Here is a 22438-nt window from a genome sequence, read left to right on the forward strand (position 1 = left end):
GTCATCACTGTAGCTTCCAATATTCTAATCTTGGTTTGCAGACTTATCTTTCTATTCTTCCAAAAAATTTTAACTGTGAAAAGACACCCAGAGTTAGCTATTCTTCTTTTAACATCTTCACTGCTCCCATCGTCTTTACTAATAATTCTACCAAGGTAAGTGAAGCTGCCAACCTGATCAATCTTTTCGTTACCCAACGTCACCTTTTCATCTCCACTTATTCCTAGCCTTAGTGACTTAATCTTCTTAACATTCATTTTCAAGCCTATTCTAGCACCCTGAACTCGCAACACCTCTAAAAATTCATTCATTTTGCTCACACTTTCGCCTAATATGCTTAATTCATCAGCATAATCTAAGTCCAGGAGCATCCCCCCCCCATTTGATTCCGTGGTCTCCAATTGCCTTTCCTGTGTTCCTTAAGACGAAGTCCATCAAAATGATCCATATAAAGAAGGATAGAACACAGCCCTGCTTAACTCCTGACTTAATACAAAACCAGCTGCTAACCTCATTTCCTACCTTAACCGCAGCAGCATTAATTTCGTACATAGCACAAATCACTTTAATGTATTTTTCTGGTTTACCATATAAGGATAAGACCTTTTCTAAAGCTCTTCTATCAACAGAATCGAAAGCTTGCTCAGAATCGATAAAACTGAGGACCAAAGGTGTTTGACAACGAAGGGACTTCTCAATTATTATCCTAAGAGTGAAAACTTGGTCGACACATCCTCTACCTTTTCTAAAACCGCACTGTTCTTCCCTTAAAACTTTGTCTACAGCTTCTCTCAGTCTAAAAAGTATCGTATTACTAAGTAATTTGCTACCTACAGAGACCAGACCAATGCCTCGATAATTACGACACTCGCTCTTGTCACCTTTCTTATACAGTGGTTTAATTAAGGTTTTCCTAAAATTATTAGGTACTTCTCCTTTTTCAAAAATCATATTCATAATCTTCAGTAGCTCATTTCTAACCTCAGAGCCACCATATTTTATGGCTCATATTTTTGTACAAAGTAGATTCGACAAGTGTGGCCTTAATTGAGTATATTTGTAAGTGTGGCCTTAATTGAGTATATTTGTAAGAGTGGCCTTAATTGAGTAGATTTGTAAGTGTGGCTCTATTTGAGTAGACTGGCCCTATTTTGGACAGTGAGTGATTTCATTTTATGGCTCATATTTTGGTAGAGAATAGATTCAACAGTGTGACCCTAATTGACTAGATTTGACAGGCTGGCTCTATTTGAGTAGACTGGCCCTATTTTGGACAGCGAATGATTTTGTTTTATGGCTTGGATTTTGGTACAGAGTAGATTCTACATTCTGGCTTTAATTGACTAGATTTTTCAGTCTGGATTTATTAAAATAGACTGGCCCTATTTCACACAGAGAGTGATTTTGTTTTACGGTTCACATTTTGGTACAGAGTAGATTCGATAGTATGGCCCTAATTGACTAGATTTATCAGTGTTTCTAGACAAGCCCTATTTCGGATAGCGAGTGATTTTGTTTCATGGCTCATATTTTTGTACGGAGTATATTCGAAAGTATGGCCCTAATTGACTAGATTGGTCAGTGTGGCTCTTTTTGAATGGACTTGCCCTATTTTGGACAGCGACTGATTTTGTTTTGTGGCTAATACATTGGTACAGAGTTCGACATTGTGGCTCTATTTGAATAGACTGGCCCTGTTTCAGACAGCGAGTGGTTTTGTTTTATGGCTCACATTTTGGTATGGAGTAGATTCGACAGTGTGGCTCTAATGGACTGGATTTGTCAGTGTGGCTCTATTTGAATAGACTTGTCCCGTTTCAGACAGAGAGTGATTTTGTTTTATGGCTCACATTTTGGTACACAATAGATACTACAACGTGGCCCTAATTGACTAGATTTATCAATGTTGCTCTATATAAATAGACTGGTCATATTTCAGGTAGCGAGTGATTTTGTTTTATGGCTCAGGTTTTGGTACAGAGTAGATTCTACAGTGTAGCCCTAATTCACTGGAGTTGTCAGTGTGGCTCTATTTGGATAGACTTGCCCAATTTCATACGGCGAGTGATTTTGTTTTATGGCTCAGATTTTGATACAGAGTAGATTCGACAGTGTGGCCCTAATTGACTGAAGTTTTCAGTATGGCTCTATTTGGTTAGACTGGCCCTATTTCATACAGCGAGTGATTTTGTTTTATGGCTCACATTTTGGTGAAGAGTAAATTCAAAAGTGTGGCCCTAATTGACTAAATTTGTCAGTGTGACTCTATTTGTAGATTTTACCTATCTTGGACTGCGATTGATTTATTTTTATCGCTAACATTTTGGTACAGAGTAGATTCGACAGTGTGGCTCTAATTGAGTGGATTAGTCTGCGTGGCTCTATTTGAATAGACTTGTCCCATTTCAGGCAGAAAGGGATTTTGTTTTATGGCTCAAATTTTGGTACAGAGTAGATCCGACAACGTGGCCCTAATTGACTAGATTTATCAGTATTGCTCTATTTAAATAGACTGGCCCAATTTTGGATAGCGAGTAATTTTGTTTTATGGCTCACATTTGGTACAGAGTGGATTCGACAGTTTGTCACTAATTGACTGGATTTGTCAGTGTGGCTCTACTTGAATAGACTTGCCCTATTTCAAACAGCGAGTGATTTTGTTTTATGGGTCACATTTGGTACAGATTAGATTCGACAGTGTGTCCGTAATTGACTGGATTGGCAATATTTTGTACGTGGATTCGACAGTGTTTATTTAAGAATTAACGACGCTTCTTGACTACTATGGTCCCGGCGTCGGCCCTGCAGTGCATTCCTGCAGCGTGATTCGATCTCTGGGTCCCGTATTACCAAGCTAAGTTCATATCCACTGCGCCACCACAGGACATTCGACAGTGTTGCTTGTTAGTGTTGCTCTATTTGAATAGACTTGCCCTATTTCAGACAGCGAGTGATTATGTTTTATGGCTCACATTTTGGTACAGAGTATATTCGACAGTGTTGCCCTAATTGACTAGATTTGTTAGTGTTGCTCTATTTGAATAGACTTGCCCTATTTCAGACAGCGAGTGATTATGTTTTATGGCTCACATTTTGGTACAGAGTAGATTCGACAGTGTGTCCCTAATTGACTGGATTGGCAATATTTTGTACGTGTATTCGACAGTGTTGCCCTAATTGACTAGATTTGTTAGTGTGGCTCTATTTGAATAGACTTGCCCTATTTCAGACAGCGAGTGATTATGTTTTATGGCTCACATTTTGGTACAGAGTAGATTCGACAGTGTTGCCCTAATTGACTGGATTTTTCAGTATGGCTCTATTTGAATAGACTTACCCTATTTCAGGCAGCGAATAGTTTTATTTTATGGCTCACATTTTTGGTACAGAAGATTCAACAGTGTGGCCCTAATTGACTAGATTTGTCAGTGTTGCTCTATTTGAATATACTGGCTCTGTTTTCGACAACGATTGATTTTATTTTGAGGCTCATATTTTGGTACAGAATAGATTCGAGAATATGACCCTAATTGACAAAATTGACAATATTTTGTAGAATCTAGTGGTTTAATTTCCTGGTTCATATTTTGGCAGAGACTAAATTTTCAAATAATTTGACCGTGAAATGGCAAAGGACCATCCGATAAATGACCATGCCTTAAGAAGAATTGATGTCAGAACGTCCACAGATTCAGGTCCATGCCTTAAGAAGAATTGATGTCAGAACGTCCATAGATTCAGGTGATCTTAAACATAAATTCAAAAATTATCATATAATTTTTTTTAACTTATTATAAAAAAAAATTTTGATAACTGCATTAGTTTTTTTGTCATAATATATTTTATACGACATATATAAAATTGAGAAAACTCAATAGAAAAAAATGCAGTTAGAAACTAAATTTGAAACACGAGTTATCCAATCCAAGTTAAATCCAAACCGAGACATGTTCTTGAGCAACACATCGATAAGATTGTGATAGAAATGAAAACTTTTTTATTAACAATGTTGATGATGGTCCTCGGATCCTTAGGTTCTTTACAAGGAGGACTCATGAATCAAAAGTCAAAAGAAAAACATGACGCACAAGAAGAGACTGCAGATAATTCTTTACAACAACAACACTCCATAATAAAAGCTCAAACGGATAAGATTGAAGCAATAAAAAATTCAGACAAATTTGAAAACAGAATTAGAACAAAATCCATTTTACCGTTAGTCACCAAGACAGATAAAGATAAAAGCTTTAATAATGCTAATCTGCCAAATAACGAAGAAATTTTACAAGCTTTGGCTGAAGAAAGGATTATGGCAAAAATAAAACATCTCAATAGGACAAGAATTAAAAAGTCTAAGAATAACGGAGAATATACAAATGTCATAAGATGGTCAGTCGGTGGAGCTATTTTATTAGTTACTCCATCGGTAATACTAGTAATAATCATAAGGATTATTATTATGCAGTAAACGAAGCAAAGGTGTGAATAGGCAATATCACAGGGTTTCACAGTTCGGGGAGAGTGACAAGTTCACCAGAATTTCCAAAAGCAGGTGAAATGCGATTAGAATACGGGATAACATCTTGAAACCAGGATTTTTAAGACAGAGCACCGGTCCAAAATGTCCTCTTTCTGTGTACGCACTTTACAAAAAAAAACGGATTTCGAATATGAAAAAGTGTCTCCATACTAATCCAAATAAGATGATGAGAGTTAGTTAAGTCATGGGGTGGCATTTTATGGGGCTGAAATTCTAGAAGGTGAAGGGGGAGGATAATAAAAAATGAAAAAATCAAATTTTTCTGCGAATCTTCAATACTTCGATTCGCAGAAAAAATTTATAAAATAAAATAAGATTATTCAATGCTTTGAAATTCATTTTACGAGCAACAGTGTCACCATTAGTGAATATTTTCTCACCACCGCACGGAACTCTCAAAGTTGTCAAAGTAATTAAATAATATTTCCGTAAAATTTTGGTAAAAGTTGATAAGAAATGTCAAATGTGTCGCAGTTCCAAAAGCTAACCAGAGGATAGTTTAAAATAAAGAGAATACAATTTTTACTAATTGCAAAGAAAATTGCTGTGTATTGAGTACAAATAATATAACCTTGTAGCGACGAGGTTTTCAACCAAACGGGTAACACCACCGGGAACTCCCCATGCTGTCAAATCGCCCAAATGTTATTCCTTTTTAGCTGATTTTTAAGATTTTCCCAGCAGGTATGCTCAGTGCCGTATCTAAGATTTTTGTTCGGGTGAGGGGGGAGTGAATAAAAAACTTGAAAAAACGCAAAAAAAAATATATTTTGTACATTTTCCATGCATTTTTATTACGTTTCTACGAGTCGGACCAACATTAGGGTAGACTCAAATCTAATGACCCCTCCCCTGAATACGGGCTTGGGCATGCTACAGCATTTTAGCGACTACTCTCTATGTTGTTCCAGTTTCCCAATAGCCGTGACAAAAAAGATCAAAAATAGAGGACACATCAGTACTACCCATGCAGGTTATTTTCCATGTTGATGAAGGTGGGGACTGTAACTTTTCTGTGGCGAGTTTTCGGCAATGACAATTCCAGTAGTGTACGTTTTGTTTTGATCCGTCAGCTTTGTCAAGGCTGGTTTTGAAGTTCCCATAAATTTATTTTCCGACAGTCTTTTTTAACTAGAACTACTCGAAAAATAATAGTTACCATTCCTGAATCAGCCACAAATGACCATTTTTTTCCCAAGAGAGTTTTTTTTTAAAGCACGTTATGAGGTTTTGGGTGCTATTGGCCGTGGTTTGTTCTTTACTAGGTTGCTATCGCTGTAACCATGATGTGTTTACTGACGTATTTTTTGACCTTTTGGTGCTATTGGCCGTGGTTCGATTTTTACTAGGTTGCTATCGCCCCAACCATAACGTATTTACTGACATATTTTTTGACTTTTTGGGTGCTATTGGCCGTGGTTCGTTTTTTACTAGGTTGCTATCGCCCCAACCATAACGTATTTACTGACATATTTTTTGACTTTTTGGGTGCTATTGGCCGTGGTTCGATTTTTACTAGGTTGCTATCGCCCCAACCATAACGTATTTACTGACATATTTTTTGACTTTTTGGGTGCTATTGGCCGTGGTTCGTTTTTTACTAGGTTGCTATCGCCCCAACCATAACGTATTTGACATATTTTTTGAGTTTTTGGGGGCTATTGACCGTGGTCCGTTCTTTAATAGGTCGCTATCTCTACAACCATGACGTATTTACTGACATATTTTTTGAGTTTTTCGGGGCTATTGGCCGTGGTCCGTTCTTTAATAGGTTGCTATCGTTACAACCATGACGTATTTACTGCATTTTGTTTTTACAAGAATAGTTCATGACAAAATGCATATGTGACAGAAAAAAACATATTTGATGATATAAAAGTTCGTATTGTCCCTAGCAGATGAAATTCCGATGACGTTCCGAGATGAAGATCCGTTGATAACGTTCTCAAACTTTGGAAAGAGCATTATTATTTAAAAATCAAAAAAATATTTCCTACTCGGGAATATGATGGAAAAACTTACATCACTCACAACTGTTATAAACATAGTACACTTGAAGTTACTGAAGGAGACAGAGAATAAGCTAGGGGGAAAAATGCTCAACCAATATTTAAATGCGTAAGCCGCAAGAAAGACACAAGTAGCAACAGAAAATTTATGAACAGGCCCATCTTAATCTTAGATTTTAAAACATATTACATATGGTGATTTACTGTCAAATGAGCCGTCAACCCAAGGCTACAACCAAGAGGGGGGGTGGGGTATGGAGTTTGCCCCCCTCCTGTATTGCTCGTAAAAAGCTAACGAAAATGCATATTAACCAATTATTGATGCGTTTTTCGTTTTTTATTTATTCCCACCATTCCAAAAAACAAACAAATCCTGGATGCACCCTTGCATCTCACCACATTCTAATACCAATGAAAAAAAACCCATTGAAATGTGTTCTTTCTATATGAAAACTACAGAAAATTCAAATTCTTTACTTTTCTTTAAAAAAATCTGTCTCAAAATCCCATCATAACCCATACCAAATTTCTGTTTTCCTAGTATTCCTAGTGTTTCCTAGTATTCCTTGTAAAATCATCTTAAATCTATTGAAATACTTATCTTTCTAATGTCTAGAACGTCCGATAGTACTTGTTACAAAAAATTTTGAACTGCCTGTGGAATCTTTAAAATTGTTTCTATTATATATCTATATAAATAATATAAATACCTATATTCACGGCGCCAGGTACTTAAAGGTATCTGATTCTGCCATTATTCCTTGACCTCGTTTTGAAACTTCGAGGTTGTAAATGTCTGTTGAACCTTCTTTTGAAGGAGTCAACAGAGTGAGAACTCTGATTAGAAGTTCAAATAAACTTACTCACAAGTCCCGTCCATCCTCGTGGGACGTTTTGAGGCCACTCCTTTAGACAGGGCAGGAACTAGGGCGCGGTATGTTGTTCTATCGTGTACAGTTCGAGTCAACTCTACGATACACTTTCGGTAAAAGTTTTCGATCCACCTCTTGTGAGGTCTTCCTCGTGGTCGAGATCAATCTATGGTTCCTTCGAGGGAAAATTTTGGTAGACGGTCGTGGTCTATTCTCTTGACATCCCCGAGCCATCACAGTTGTCCAGCGAAAATCCAACGAAAGGGCAGAATCGAACGAAAAGGCTCGAAAGATTTTCGAAATTTAGATAAGTGTTTGAGAAGGGGGATCTGAATAGGATGCAAGAGGACTAGCGGCCCTCTGATCACTTTCAAGTACCCCCGAACATACCCTAAAAGTTTTAGCTTAATACTCTCAGGCATCCATGAGATATTGGTGATACGCCCTTTTGACAATCAGCATGTACATAATGTGTCTTGATTTTTTTAGTATCCTCTTCAAAGCTCCTCGAAAATTGTTGCAAGTAAATGTAATCGTAATCGCAGTCACAGTTGCGAGCAGACGCAGTAGCAGCAGTAATGATCCTAAGAATATGGTAGAAACAATGCACGTAGTCTTTTGATTTAGCTCAACATACCCTAAGCGGACCCAAAATTTCACCTCAATACACACCCAGGATCAAACATTTTACCTTTCCCAATAATAAATCCTGCATGTAAAAAATGGACCAATTTATTTCTGCTCATTTTAGCTTTTTTTACAATCTTTTAAAAATTACTTTTCCTAGAATGACGTCCTCAATTTCAAAACTCAATAGCAAAATTTACATTTCTTGCCCCAGGGGCTGCAGGGGGCATGGTATCTCCGGCATAATTGTTAGTCCTTCTGACTATTTTGACAAAATGGCTTTCCAGAATTTCTATCAGTGTTGAGGGGAGGGGCCATCTAAAAGGGGGAGGGGGCTGTTTGTCCTCCGATCATTCTTCAACGTCCCCCTCAACTGGCAATAAAAGTTGAAGTTCATACACTCAGCCGTTCCTTTTATATATCTGACAAGCATCCTTTTGACTACCGTCCTGCATATAGTGTGTCCTAATTTTGTTCGATATCCTTCTTAATATTTTTTTTTCATTCTTTAATCTTTTTTTGTTTCAACAGCCCACTCAATATTTTCAAAATAAAATTTTGCCATTAAGACTTGTCGAAATCATAGATGCAATTCCTGAATCAGCAACAAATGACAATTTCTCGCTAGCCAGTTTTTTAAGGCGCTTTTTAATTTTTGGTTACTTTAGCCGCGGTTCAATCTTCAGTGTTTTTGCAGTTGAAAATAGTTTGGAAGAATAGAAAGATAAGTCTCTGAGCCAAGGGTAGAATGTTGGAAGCTACAGTTATGTCAGTGGGCAAATGCGGTTCTGAAACATGGGGGCTCCGAAAAACGGATGAAGATTTGAAAGAATTTTACACAGAAATTGCTTACGAATTGTTTTGGATACCCGGCTGACTGACCGTATTTCAAACAGTAAACTGTACGAAAAGTCTTATTCAATCCCGCTTTCTAGGGCTATAATGAGAGAAAGGTTGAGGTAACTAAGGCAAGTTCTGCGGATTAATTATGACAGATTGCCGAAGATGTTTGTTTTCGGCCAACTGTCTAGGGCTAAACAGAAAGCAAATCGTCCGCGGTTGAGGTGGGAGGATGTTTTAAAGAAAGATTTAAGGGAAATAAAACTTCCTGGGAGGGTGTAAAAAGGGAGGGTTTGAATAGATTAGGATGGAGAAGGAGCATGTGCAGCTCTGCTGGCCTTGGGCGACTCGGTGCTGAGGTGAGCTATTAGCAGTAGTAGCAGTAGCATCTTGCAGTAGAATATCATCTGTTTTTTTAAATCCCGTTTCTTAACATCCATTTTTTATCAGGTTGCGGAGCCAAGATTGGAGTTTTAGCAACTTTTGATGAATGGAGTTGGAGCATCAGAAATAGTGTAAAACCCTCTGGAGTCGGAGTTATGGAAACAAATAAAGGCTGGAGTCAAGCCAATGCTAAAAAAGACAATGAAAATAAAATTAATATTATGGGCTAATTATAATTAACAAGATTTGTTAAAACTATGAATGTATTTAAGGAGGATCTTATAAATTTAATTTCTGCTGTAAATTAATAGGAATATTAAAGTCAGAGTTTTTTACTTCTTTGAAGAAAATATTAAGAGTCGGAGCAATTATGTTTAAAGTTTCAAGAGTCAGAGTTAGAGTTGGAGTGGATCGACTCCACAAAAAAACTTTTTTCACTTCGTTCCATTTTTCTACTGTAATACCTAATTTGCTATTAGGATAATTTCGTACTAGATAGGAGGTAAGATTTTCCCGTCTAATGTACAGGCAATGCATAGATTTATAGACAAGCAGGGACTAAAACAAAATAGAGGCATTAATTCACGAAAATCTAGGAGAGAGGGCCCATTTTTTTTTAAGTTTCTTGGAGAAAAATACAAGAAAAACATATTTTGTTTGGTTTAGTTGGCTTTTTTTGTTTTTCAATGAAAATGTCGGAAAAGAGTATTTTCCAAAATTTTGGGGGAGGGGTCGAATCTTCACCTCACAATTGGGAACTTTCTAGCTACTATTACTAACAACTAACTGTAGCACCAAGCCGCCTGAGGCCAACACAGGTACGCAAGGTCCTACTCCATCCCAATCTACTCAAAGCCTCCCTATTCACATCTTCCCAAAAAGTTCCCATTTCCCTTAAATCTTTCCTTACGATATCCTCTCACCCCATTCGGCAATGACTCGCTTTTTGTTTGGCCCTAGACGATTGGCCGACAAGAAAAATTTGTAGTCATTCATTCGCAGAGCCATCTGATTCTTTCTCTTATCATAGCCCTAGAAAGCAGACTGAACCACATCAATCATAGAGCTTACTATTTGAGATAGGATCAGTCAGTCAGTTACCCAAAACAACCCATAGACAATTTCTCTAGAAAACATCTAGCACCATCCTCCTCCGCCTTTGGCAGTGCCCAGCCCTCAGAACTATACTTGAACACTGTCATCACTGTATCTTCCAATATTCTATTCTTGGACATCACTTGGTAACTCTGAAAAAAACTTTTAAAAAATTAGACAGAGAATCTTGAATTTGAATTTGTCAAAGCCGTTATAAACTAAATTAGCCTGAAATCAGTTCTAGAACATAACATATTTTGGATTGAGACGGTTGAACCATATTTGGTGGCGCTAGTGAAGAGAGTTATTTAATTAGTGTTAGATTAACCACCTACCTAGATTTCACAACTGCAAACTGATTAAAGCTGAAACACAACGAACAACTGCCATCTTTTGTCGTACAATGTAGGTTGCGCTAGTAAAGCGAGTTATTTAATCAGTATTAGATTAACCACTTACATTCAGATTTCCGACGCAGGGATCATAGTAGTCAAGAAGCGTCGTTAATTCTTAAATAATAATAATAATAATAATACATTCAGATTTCACAACTGCAACTTGATTAAAGCTGAAACGCAATGAAAAACTGCCATCTTTTCTAGATTTTCCCCCTTTCCAAGCTGATAAATAAAGAAAACATATCCAGTTATACTATATTTAATATATAGGTAATTATAAAAAAGACAAATTACGCACCAATTTACACCCTAAAGTTATGAATTAAGTTGGCAAAGAAATAAAAAGAGACAAAGTACCTAATCTTATTCCAGGTCCTGTGGTAGCTGGGATAGAACCTTGGGCCCTGTATTGCTAAGCAGAGATAAACCCACAAAGCAGCCAAATGGTAAGCTTAACTTAGCTAAGTAGGATATTTACTGATACATGGTTAGATTTTAAAGCATTACATACAGTGCTTTAATAATAAAGTATACATTATTTAATGTGATAAAAATGACCTTCTAAATTCATAACGCATTCACTTCAAAATGGTGGTTCCAAGATGAACAACTTTTATGGTGGTGTCTATAAAATCGCCATGAAATACATGAAAACTCGAGGTGGTTAAAAAATTGAGTGTCTGGGTAGAAAAAAAAGAAGCGGGATAGAATTGAACAACACTATCTATCATAAATTTTTTTTTCAGAGGACAAAATATACTGCTTCTTTTATCAACATAAAATTTCAGTAGTGTTTTTTTGCTACCCTGGTGGTATACTCTTTCAATTTGAAGCATCAACTAAAATGTCAACTATTGTAAAAAGGGTAAAATAGGGGAAAAAGCAAGCGTGAATAATTACTCTTTCACTAATTGATCATTAGAAGTATTTTCAACAGAGTTCACTAATCCATGATGTTGTCTGATTGGAGACTGTTGTGCACCCTAGAAAACATAAGCCAACTCAATAAAAGTTATTGGTATTAAAACAAAATGGCACCTTGACATTTCTTAAACATTCAAATGGCCTTTGCAGACAAAATTAACCCCTAATTAAATTAACCGCTAATATTGAATAAACCCCTAGGGCCCGTATTGCCGAGCAGAGTATCTATCCATTACACTATCCCAGGACTTCCTTATAAACTTTTAAAAATGAATAGACATATAAGTTGATAAGTGTAATAATAATTTTTTTTTACTTTATTATAATTATAACTTGCCAACATGACCCATAAGAATAATCAAGTAAAATAGATTAAGTGGCTATAGAAACATACTTATCTGTTCACAAAGATGTTGAAAATATAACAGTTCAAAATAGGGATGAAACCTTTTAATCGACAGAGAACAGATATAAAATTTTTAACTGGATATTTCGAATGCATATACAGTGTTCATTATCAGCAGTAAAAATAGTCACCATAGTTTTACTGCTGATGATGAACACTGTATATGTGTTCGAATATCTAATTAAAAAAAAATTATATCTGTTCACTGTCGATTAAAAGGTTTCATCCCTATTTTGAACTGTTATATTTTCGTCATGGAAAGGCAGTGTGATCTTCGGAGTTATCCAAAAAGATGTTCATTTCCAACTCAGTTGAGAAGGTACTTTTCTAATGATAGAGGTATTTGGAAGGTAGATTTCATTCAGGCTGTGAAAGATTGAGAATAAAGTGTGCGAAAGATTGAGCTATTTTCGGCACCAATCTCACCAGCTTAGGCAAACGATAGCGGTATAAAAATAATGCCTTTTGCACGACATTTTCAAAAGTAAACATCATGGATAACAACTGCGGTCAACCGATTTCACCACCTCAGTAGGTAAAAGATGGCGGTACAAAACAATGCCCTTTGCGCGAGATTTTGAAAACTAAACATCATGGATAACAATGGTCAACTGCGGTCAACCGATTTCACCACCTCAGTAGGTGAAAGATAGCGGTACAAAACAATGCCCTTTGCGCGAGATTTTGAAAACTAAACATCATGGATAACAATGGTCAACTGCGGTCAACCGATTTCACCAGCTCAGTGGGCGAACGATAGCGGTACAAAAACATTGCCCCTTTGCGTGAGATTTTCAAACTAAACATGACATAGTTACCCATTAACAATACGGGACCCAGAAATCGTATAGATAGTATTAGATATAGTATTTATACAATAGTATAAAAATCACACTATCTTAAAAATAATTAAAAACGAAATGTGTCATAATAGAAATGACCAATGTAAAACTCTAAATGACTTAGAAAGATATAGATTACCTAAATAATGTTTCCAAAAATAAATTTAAAAAATAAACCATGACTGATATGAGAAAATACCAGCCATCTTTTCTTTTATTATGATGAAAATCAACCCATAGAAGCGTGCTCACATGCAACTCTATAAAAAAAAACGCAAAAAAATCAGGATGGGACCATGACACGTCATGACGGTGACATTTACAATTTTATTTGACCAAAAAATTAAAGCCATCTTTTTTCCATTGTGGTAAAAATCAACCTGTAGAAGCTTGCTCAACGACTGTACGCGAGAACCGCAAAGAATCAACAAAAAAAGAAAAACGAAAGAAAATTTTCGGAACTAATATCTTCTTTTTTTGAAACGCTAATAAAAGAATAGATAGCGGCTCTGTCGACCGTATTGATCATGAAGCAAAACAAAACATGCTAAGTGACATTTATCAATGCTATATAATGGGAAATTTGGATCATGCATGTCCAAGAGAAGGGGAGGGGGGTCCCGGCCTCCCAAAATCCTAAGGTTTCTTGCAATTCTTGACACCACTTATTCAAATGATGTAACATTTTGTATTATCCCCTTCCCGACGATTTGAGTATCCCCTTCCCTGATTTGAGAGTAGACACTTCAGCAGTTATGACCATCGAAGCACATCCTACCACAAAAAACCCTTTGAAAAGTAAATATACTTTAAAAGCTATCCTATTTTTAAGCGCAACCTTTATGCGCATGCGCATGCACATCAGCAATAAGTCCAAGAAGATGCATAGTTTTTAGCATTGCGGAAAAGAGCACCTTACCTATTTACAGGTAATATCGATGCTGCATAAAACAGAAAGAAAGTAAATTAGCAGGTGCACAAACTGAAATGTAAATTGAAAATATGCACTTAAAGACGTAATAAATACCTTTCGTTAGTTCAATTCAATAACATTTTTATAAAACAGTTAATTTTACAAAAATTCACGAAATGATACATATGATCAGCATGACCACAATCATCTATTTCAAAGGGTCTCAACTATTTGGTAGGGCCACAAGCCACAGCATTGAAAAACAATACATAAAAAGAGGCATTTTTTTTTAGTCCTGTTCAATTACGTTTTTATAAAACTGAAAATTTTACAAAAATTCACGAAATGATACATAAGATCAGCATGACCACAATCATTCGTTTCAAAGTGTCACAGTTCTTGGGTAGGACCACAACAGTGAAAAAAAAACCACAGCAACCAAAAAAATAGACAAACACGTGGAAAATATATAAAATTCAAGACAGGTTAAAATTCCACGATTTGCGAGCGGCGACAGGAAGTGAAGGTGTCCTTTCTACTTAAGCATCCGTAAGAAAATTTTAGCCTACTAAAGACTGTGTTCTGCTTTTTACTAGATTGCAACTACTGCTGCAACCATACTCTATATAATGGCGTCAATAAACGAATTTCCAGGAAAAAGGGAGGACAAATTCATTATTATTTTTTTTTAATTTGTTCAATGAAAGTCGCCAAAAAAAAGCATTTTCAATGGAAACATCCCCCCTCCCAATGTATCTTTCAAAATCTAGGGATACAGCCCCACCCAGTTAATACCACTGGATCTATGCGTCACAACAAGGTGACCTAACGGTCTTTGTATATAAACATAATTCTTTTATGGATGTATTTGAAATATTAATACAATACATTTGAAATCAGCATACAAAGCATATTTATCAACTAAGTACTTAAGTACTAGGTTATTTGGGCTTTCGATCCATTCTTGAAAGTTTCTCATACTTAATTTATCATACTTATTAATTTCTCTTATTAGTCTTATTCTTATTTCTCTTATTAATTTCTCTTATTAGTTTCATACTTATTAGTTATTAGTTTCTCATACTTAATTTATTAGAAAGTTTCTTATACTTAATACTTAATTTATCAACTAAGTACTTAAGTACTAGGTTATTTGGGCTTTCGATCCATTCTTGAAAGTTTCTCATACTTAATTTATCATACTTATTAGTTTCTCTTATTAATTTCTCTTATTAGTCTTATTCTTATTTCTCTTATTAGTTTCATACTTATTAGTTATTAGTTTCTCATACTTAATTTATTAGAAAGTTTCTTATACTTATTACTTAATTTATCAACTAAGTACTTAAGTACTAGGTTATTTGGGCTTTCGATCCATTCTTGAAAGTTTCTCCACCTAGCTTGACAACTTTCCAATGTTTTGCCATCCACCGAGTCTGAATTCGAAGTTGCATATGACCAACTGACTCATTTTGGGTCTCGCTACTACATACTAAATATTAAAAAAATCCAGGATAGGGGCACAAAGAAACACATTTTTAAATAGATAAGAAAAACTGTTAAACAAAGAAAAACTTCTAGATAAACATCAAAATTATTTATATGCATTTTTGCTTTGTTTTTACAAGTCAGACAAAAATTTTGGGGGATGGAGAAAGGCGTCTTAAAACTTCTAAGCACTCCCTCTAAATATGGCATTGAACAAAGGATATAAATGTGATCTTGAATATAGTTTTCCATGTTGTTTTTTCTTAATTTGAAATTGTTCAAATATTATGTCTGATTGGCCAATCACAAATGTCAGATTTTTCCTGATAAATGTCAATTTGACAGGATTTTTTGACAATATCCATATAACGTAATATGAACATTTTCCAGTTAGGTCAGGCAACGTTCTGATCGCACTTATCAACAAAACTAAAATTCCGTACAACTGCTGTATATCCCAACAAAAAAAATTTTCAAATGCATTCAATTTAATCCATAATCCAACTTTAATTATCAACAAATCCAATCATTATCAACAAAATTAAAATTCCCTACAACTGCTGTATATCCCAACTCATAATTTTTCAAATGCATTCACTTTAATCCATAATCCAACTTTAATTATCAACAAATCCAGCCATTAATCTGACTAACCCAACCATTAATTAATAATTAATTAATCCAACCATTATCAATAAAACTGAAATTCCGTACAACTGCTGTATATCCCAACTCAAAATTTTTCAAATGCATTCACTTTAATCTATTATCCAACTTTAATTATCAACAAATCCAGCCATTAATCCAACTAACCCAAACATTAATTGATAACTAATTAATCCAACGATTATCAAAAATAAAATTCCGTAAAACTGCTGTATATCCCAACTCATAATTTTTCAAATGCATTCACTTTAATCAATAATCCAACTTTAATTATCAACAAATCCAGCCATTAATCTGACTAACCCAACCATTAATTAATAATTAATTAATCCAACCATTATCAATAAAACTGAAATTCCGTACAACTGCTGTATATCCCAACTCAAAATTTTTCAAATGCATTCACTTTAATCCATTCTCCAACTTTAATTATCAACAAATCCAGCCATTAATCCAACTAACCCAACCACTAATTGATAGCTAATTAATCCAACGATTATCAAAACTAAAATTCCGTACAACTGCTGTATATCCCAACTCATAATTTTTCAAATGCTTTCACTTTAATCCATAATCCAACTTTAATTATCAACAAATACAACCATTAATCCAACTAATCCGACCACTAATTAATAATTAATCAATCCGACTATTATCAATAAAATTAAAATTCTGTACAACTGCTGTATATCCCAGCTCATAATTTTGCAAATGCTTTCACTTTAATCCATAATCCAACTTTAATTATTAACAAATACAACATTAATCCAACTAATCCGACCACTAATTAATAATTAATCAATCCGACTATTATCAATAAAATTAAAATTCTGTACAACTGCTGTATATCCCAGCTCATAATTTTGCAAATGCTTTCACTTTAATCCATAATCCAACTTTAATTATTAACAAATACAACCATTAATCCAACTAATCCGACCACTAATTAATGATTAATCAATCGGACTATTATCAATAAAATTAAAATTCTGTACAACTGCTGTATATCTCAGCTCATAATTTTTCAAATGCTTTCACTTTAATCCATAATCCAACTTTAATTATTAACAAATACAACCATTAATCCAACTAATCCGACCACTAATTAATAATTAATCAATCCGACTATTATCAATAAAATTAAAATTCTGTACAACTGCTGTATATCCCAGCTCATAATTTTGCAAATGCATTCACTTTAATCCATAATTCAACATTGATCAACATTAAAGCATATGATTTGCGACTAATCAATCAGAGTTTAAGACATCCATTTTTGTGAACCAAAAAAATGTATGATTGACGAAAAAATTGTCATTTGTCAAAAAATCTGTTAAATTGACATTTATCAGGAAAAGACTGGAATTTGTGATTAGCCAATTAGATATAATACTTATGGCATCAATTTTGAGAATTGAAATTTTTGGAATTTTGGAAAAATTTTGGAATTATTGTCACACGTGCAACGTCAATCTCGTCAATGTGTTGCAGCACACTCGTCGTTAAATAGAAACGGAAGGTCACCAGGAGAGGGCCTTGCCCCTCCCACGTAATCCTAATTTCTTCTCTAAATTTTAGGGTATTTTTATTCAAGTTTCCGAAAATTTCTTTTCTATCATTGCCAGCCCCCTCCCAAAAACGTTGTGCGTGCGTTCCGGCTAAAGAGTATTCTTTTTACTTATTTATATGGGTTGTTATATGTGTAGTTATTTCTTATATGTGTAAGTTATATGGTAGTTATTGTTATGGGTAGTTATTTATATAGGAAAAGGGAAGACCACTGAAGGATAATTCTTTGTGGACAGAATTATCCTGGTCCTTGACAAATTTTTCCAGATAAAAGAAATTAAGCTATGAATTATAAGTTAATTATATGATAATTAATTATATGATAATTAATTAATAATTTATAATATGAATTAGAAATTAAGCTATAAATTAGAAATAAAGAAATTAACTCTATGAATTACTGTAAAAATAAAATGCAATATTTTTCGTTATAATTTATTTAGCTTTGCTGATTACAAAAAACAAAAAAAAAAACAAAATAGATGACTAGACTTGCAAATTTCATCATTCTGAGGGATTATTTCTCCTTTTTTTAAAACTGACTCTATCATAAAGTTAATGTTCGCTATAGAGGTGTCGATTCACGGAAGTGTAGGGGAGGAGGGGGGATACCTAAAAAGGTATTTCTGAATATAGGGTAGAGAAAAAACATCTTGAGGGAGAGAATGGCCCCGCTCCCCATTGGCACCATTGGTTTGCTATTACTGAAAACTTACTCCTGAAATTTTTTTTTAGGAAAAGTAAGATGACACAAAAGATTTACTTACGATCTCTGGATGCTTTACTGCCGAAACTTCAACATGCTGGCCAGCTGGCTCAGCGGATGGAGCAGCTGGCCCATGGCCATAAGCAACGTTCTCTTCAACTTGCGGCACGTGCCCGTTAGACACCTTTTCAGCAATGGCTCCAAACCCGTTCTTTATCTAAAGGTAATCAAGGTTATTAAGAGCGTGTATGCAGATGACATTCAAAGACCATCAGGAAATGACAGGGCGAAAGAGTTTGAGAAAATTAAGCAAGGGAGACCGAATACAATTGCTGACGCAAATGTAACCAACGTTCTGGACATAAGTGCTTTTACTGTAAAATAAAATTTAAAAGTCCTTTTTTGTTTCTTTTTTCATTCAAGATTCTTATATTTGTGTTCTAAGTAAAACATTGTTTTAGGATTTTTATTGACTTCTTCGTTTACGAAGAAGAGTGCCTTTGTGCTTTCAAAATGGAGACATAATTACAATGAGAACATACATAAGATAAGGGGGAGGGAGGATCCTAATTTTTCTACTTTCTGGGTACTTATCATCAAATTATTCAGTAATTTTTTCGTTAAGGTACAGGTACGTACCTTATTTGTGATACATCTGACTTTTCTGAACTTCATTGATGGTTAGTCCCAGTTATTAACTTTCCTTTAAAGTCAAGAGACAGCGACACCTAGCTTAGCTAGGTGTCGCCTAAGCTAGATGTCGCTAAGAGAAGCTAAGGAGCTTCTCTTAAGCTAAGGTGTCGCTGTCTCTTGACTTTAAAGGAAAGTTAATAACTGGGACTAACCATCAATGAAGTTCAGAAAAGTCAGATGTATCACAAATACACATCTGACTTTTACATACACAAATACTTAGCTAAGAGAAGGCTTGGCGTCAATTAATGAGACTGTCGTGAGCAGTAATTTTAATGTTCTAATTCAAACTAGTAAAATACTTGACAATTTTGAAATTAGTTTGGTTTTTGTTTGAAAAAAGATACTCAATACGTGAATGAGGCCTACAGGCTTGAGAGCATCCAGCTATATAATGCATTTAGGAAGACCCCCCAAAAAAATTTACATTTATTGCAAATGATGACTCTTTGGAATCACATGAACTGTCAAACGTGAAAAGACCGAGAGAACAGCCCGAACAAATGAAATTCACAGTGAGTGAAAATCAACCTGGACCGTCAAGACCAATACGAGCAGCTAAAGCAAAGGGCATTTCTAAATTGCCTGAAGTAATCCAAATTCAAAATAAGGAAGAAAGACAAATGCGTTTGGAAGAAACAGATAAATGTGTTTAGGCAAAAGCAAGTATCAAAAATGAAAATGAAGAGCCAAGACAGGGGCGGTTAGAAGAACAGCGACGTCCTAATCTTCGACACCAACAACGTGTGGTACAAAGCCAAGCATATACGAACAAACATGTCATTAACTCAGTAAATGTTGCATATAAGTCATTGGGACCCATCAACATTGCTTGTATTCACTGTGGAGCCCTCCAATTTCCCGAGGAAAGAGTAGAAAACAAAGGTGATTCCTTTGGAGATTGCTGCTTGCATGGTCGAATTGCATTGTCGCCACCATAAATTCCAAATGAATTAGTTTGCCTTTTTTCATGACGTCACTTGCCCTATGAAGAATTTTATAAACATATTCGAAACTTGAACTCGTGTTTTGCTCTAGCTTTGTTCAACGTAAGCGATGATTGAACCATAAATAGTCGTAATATATTTAGCTCTAAAGTAACTGGACAAAGTCATCACAAAATCAATTAGGCAGCACATCTATCAAAAACTACTGAAGATGAAATTGAGCCACATTCGTAGAGCTAAATATACTTTTTAGGCCCCAACGAAGATGTTGAGGAACATCTCACACATCCTATAAATTATGGGATCTCTCGTAATCTAGTGAATCTCTTGGAGGAAATATTACGAGACACAAACGGCTATGCCAAAGGTTACGAAAAAATGTTTGAAGTGGAGGATGATGCAAATCAACTTGCTGCTTCACTAGGACAACAACCTCCGAAAGTGCACTTCATTTTTACTGTGCGAGATAGTATCGATTATAGACGATTTAACCCTCTTGCATGTAATGAAGTATGCGCCGTGCATATACTCTTAATGCTATCCCGAGTTAGGATGGACCCTAGTAGAGGTCAACTTGGATGTACTGTTCAAGGACATCAATTTCCACTTCGACCCGCATTTGCCATGACTATACATATGCTGCAACGGCAAGCTTTTGAAGTTGTTGGTGTCGACCTCAGTACTCCAGTTTTTAATCAAGGACTGTTACAAGTGGCATTTTCTCGTCTGAAAAGACAACCTAGCAATAAAAGTTTTCGTACCACCTGAAAATGAAGGAAGAACATATGATAAAGTGTGGAGGGAAGCCCTGACAACTACCAACGAAACGCATTATTGTTAGACTGATATTTCATTCTTTTAAAAATTAATTAAACGACTAATAATTATAATATATATTACATCAATGACATTCAGGTCACAAGAAAGATCTAAATAGGTCTGAACTTTAAGGAAGAATTCATATTTTTCCCAGGATGGTCATAACAAAACTGTGTTTCCGTCATGACATAAAAAAGAACCTCACGTCTGCTGTTAAAACGATAATGAAAATCCATATATAGAAACCTGCCACGTACCGAGTGCCGGTGGCAACGCAGCCGGGCTCCCGGTACTACATATATATATATATATATATATATATATATATATATATATATATATATATATATATATATATATATATGTCATATATATATATATATGTCATATATATATATATATATATATATATATATATATATATATATATATATATATATATATATATATATATATATATATATATATATATATATATATATATATATATATATGACATATATATATATACAGCATACAGCATAATATCATAATATCATATATATATATGTATACAGCATAATATCAATTCATGGAAATATAACCGTGGATTTAACACTCACACTGTATGACGCAGCTTTACGCAGCTAATATGTACGTAATTTTCGTGACGGTACGAAAATTACGGTATTTTAAGTTACGGTACCTTAGGTATAAACTTTCACACTTAAACAAGTCCTTTCACACTAGGCTATCGCAGAGATTCATAGAACCACCAGGATTCTCGTCTTAAATTGTCATAATCATCATAAACAAACTAGTCACAAATTGAAAATATTAAATGCGCATTGAGATTCAGGCTCTGATCTACCTTATATTATTTGAGCAGGGTGAATGAAAAGATACCTTATATTATTTGAGCAGGGTGAATGAAAAGATGACGTGAAAAGATTTCTAGAAAAAGTTCATTAATTTATTTTCAAAATTTATTAGCTTCTTATACAGGAATTTTATATAATTACAACTATGTTTTCCATAACGTAACATAAACGTACGTAACATAGGATTCAATGCAGAGCTTGAGTCTGCTTGGCACTGACTACATGGCGGACAAATTAAATAGTACAGTTTAATTAATTACATTAAATAATTAATTAATTACATAGATTACATGTTACATAGTGCACCGTAAAATTCTAAATTATGTTAGCATGAAAGGTTCTACGGTGTAATGTGAAAGCACCATTAGGAGGTGACTCGGAACAATTTTTTCTGTGGCAGGAATCATTGAGCAGTGAAAAGTTTTTGCATTTTTTGCTAATCGGAGGTATTGGCAAGTGATCTCGCCTTTGGTGTTAAGGTTTTTAGTTTTAATTTTTCTAATTTTAGTTTTTATTGAATTTTATTTATCTTCTAATTTTGGCTTTTATTTGTTTGTTTTTTCCCATTGGCTCTACGCGTTGTTTTGGTTTTCTATGTCTTTCCACATTTTTTTGCATTTTCCTTAAAAAAAAAACCACACACTTTTTGTTCACACAAAAGAAGAGAGGCGATTGTCCTCCCGAAATATTCGCTTTGTTTAATTTTCGTTGGCCTTAAAAACAACACATTTTTGATCGTTTTTTCGTTAGTTTTTATTAAACTTTAAATTTTAAATTGTAACTTAAATCTTAAATTTAATCTTTAAATTGTATAGTTTCTTAATTTTCTGTGATATGCTA

General features: G+C 34.8%; 1 protein-coding gene across 4 annotated transcripts in view; it reads right to left on the reverse strand.

The window, feature by feature from the left end:
* Positions 1–11008: 11008 nt before the first annotated feature.
* The window catches only part of LOC136040747 (SWI/SNF-related matrix-associated actin-dependent regulator of chromatin subfamily E member 1-like), an 83629-nt gene continuing 72199 nt past the window's right edge, over positions 11009–22438 (reverse strand). For 3 of the 4 annotated variants that reach the window (XM_065725058.1, XM_065725057.1, XM_065725056.1), the window contains exons 11-12: positions 18341–18496; positions 11009–11748 (exon numbers count right to left, since the gene is read on the reverse strand). In XM_065725058.1, coding sequence (XP_065581130.1) covers positions 11662–11748; positions 18341–18496 — 243 coding nt within the window. In that variant the 3' untranslated portion in view covers positions 11009–11661. Of the gene's footprint in view, positions 11749–13856; positions 13879–18340; positions 18497–22438 lie in introns of all 4 variants that reach the window. The other variant, XM_065725059.1, reaches the window with a different exon arrangement.

This window comes from Artemia franciscana, chromosome 21, assembly GCF_032884065.1.
Source record: "Artemia franciscana chromosome 21, ASM3288406v1, whole genome shotgun sequence".
Lineage (NCBI taxonomy): Eukaryota > Metazoa > Arthropoda > Branchiopoda > Anostraca > Artemiidae > Artemia > Artemia franciscana.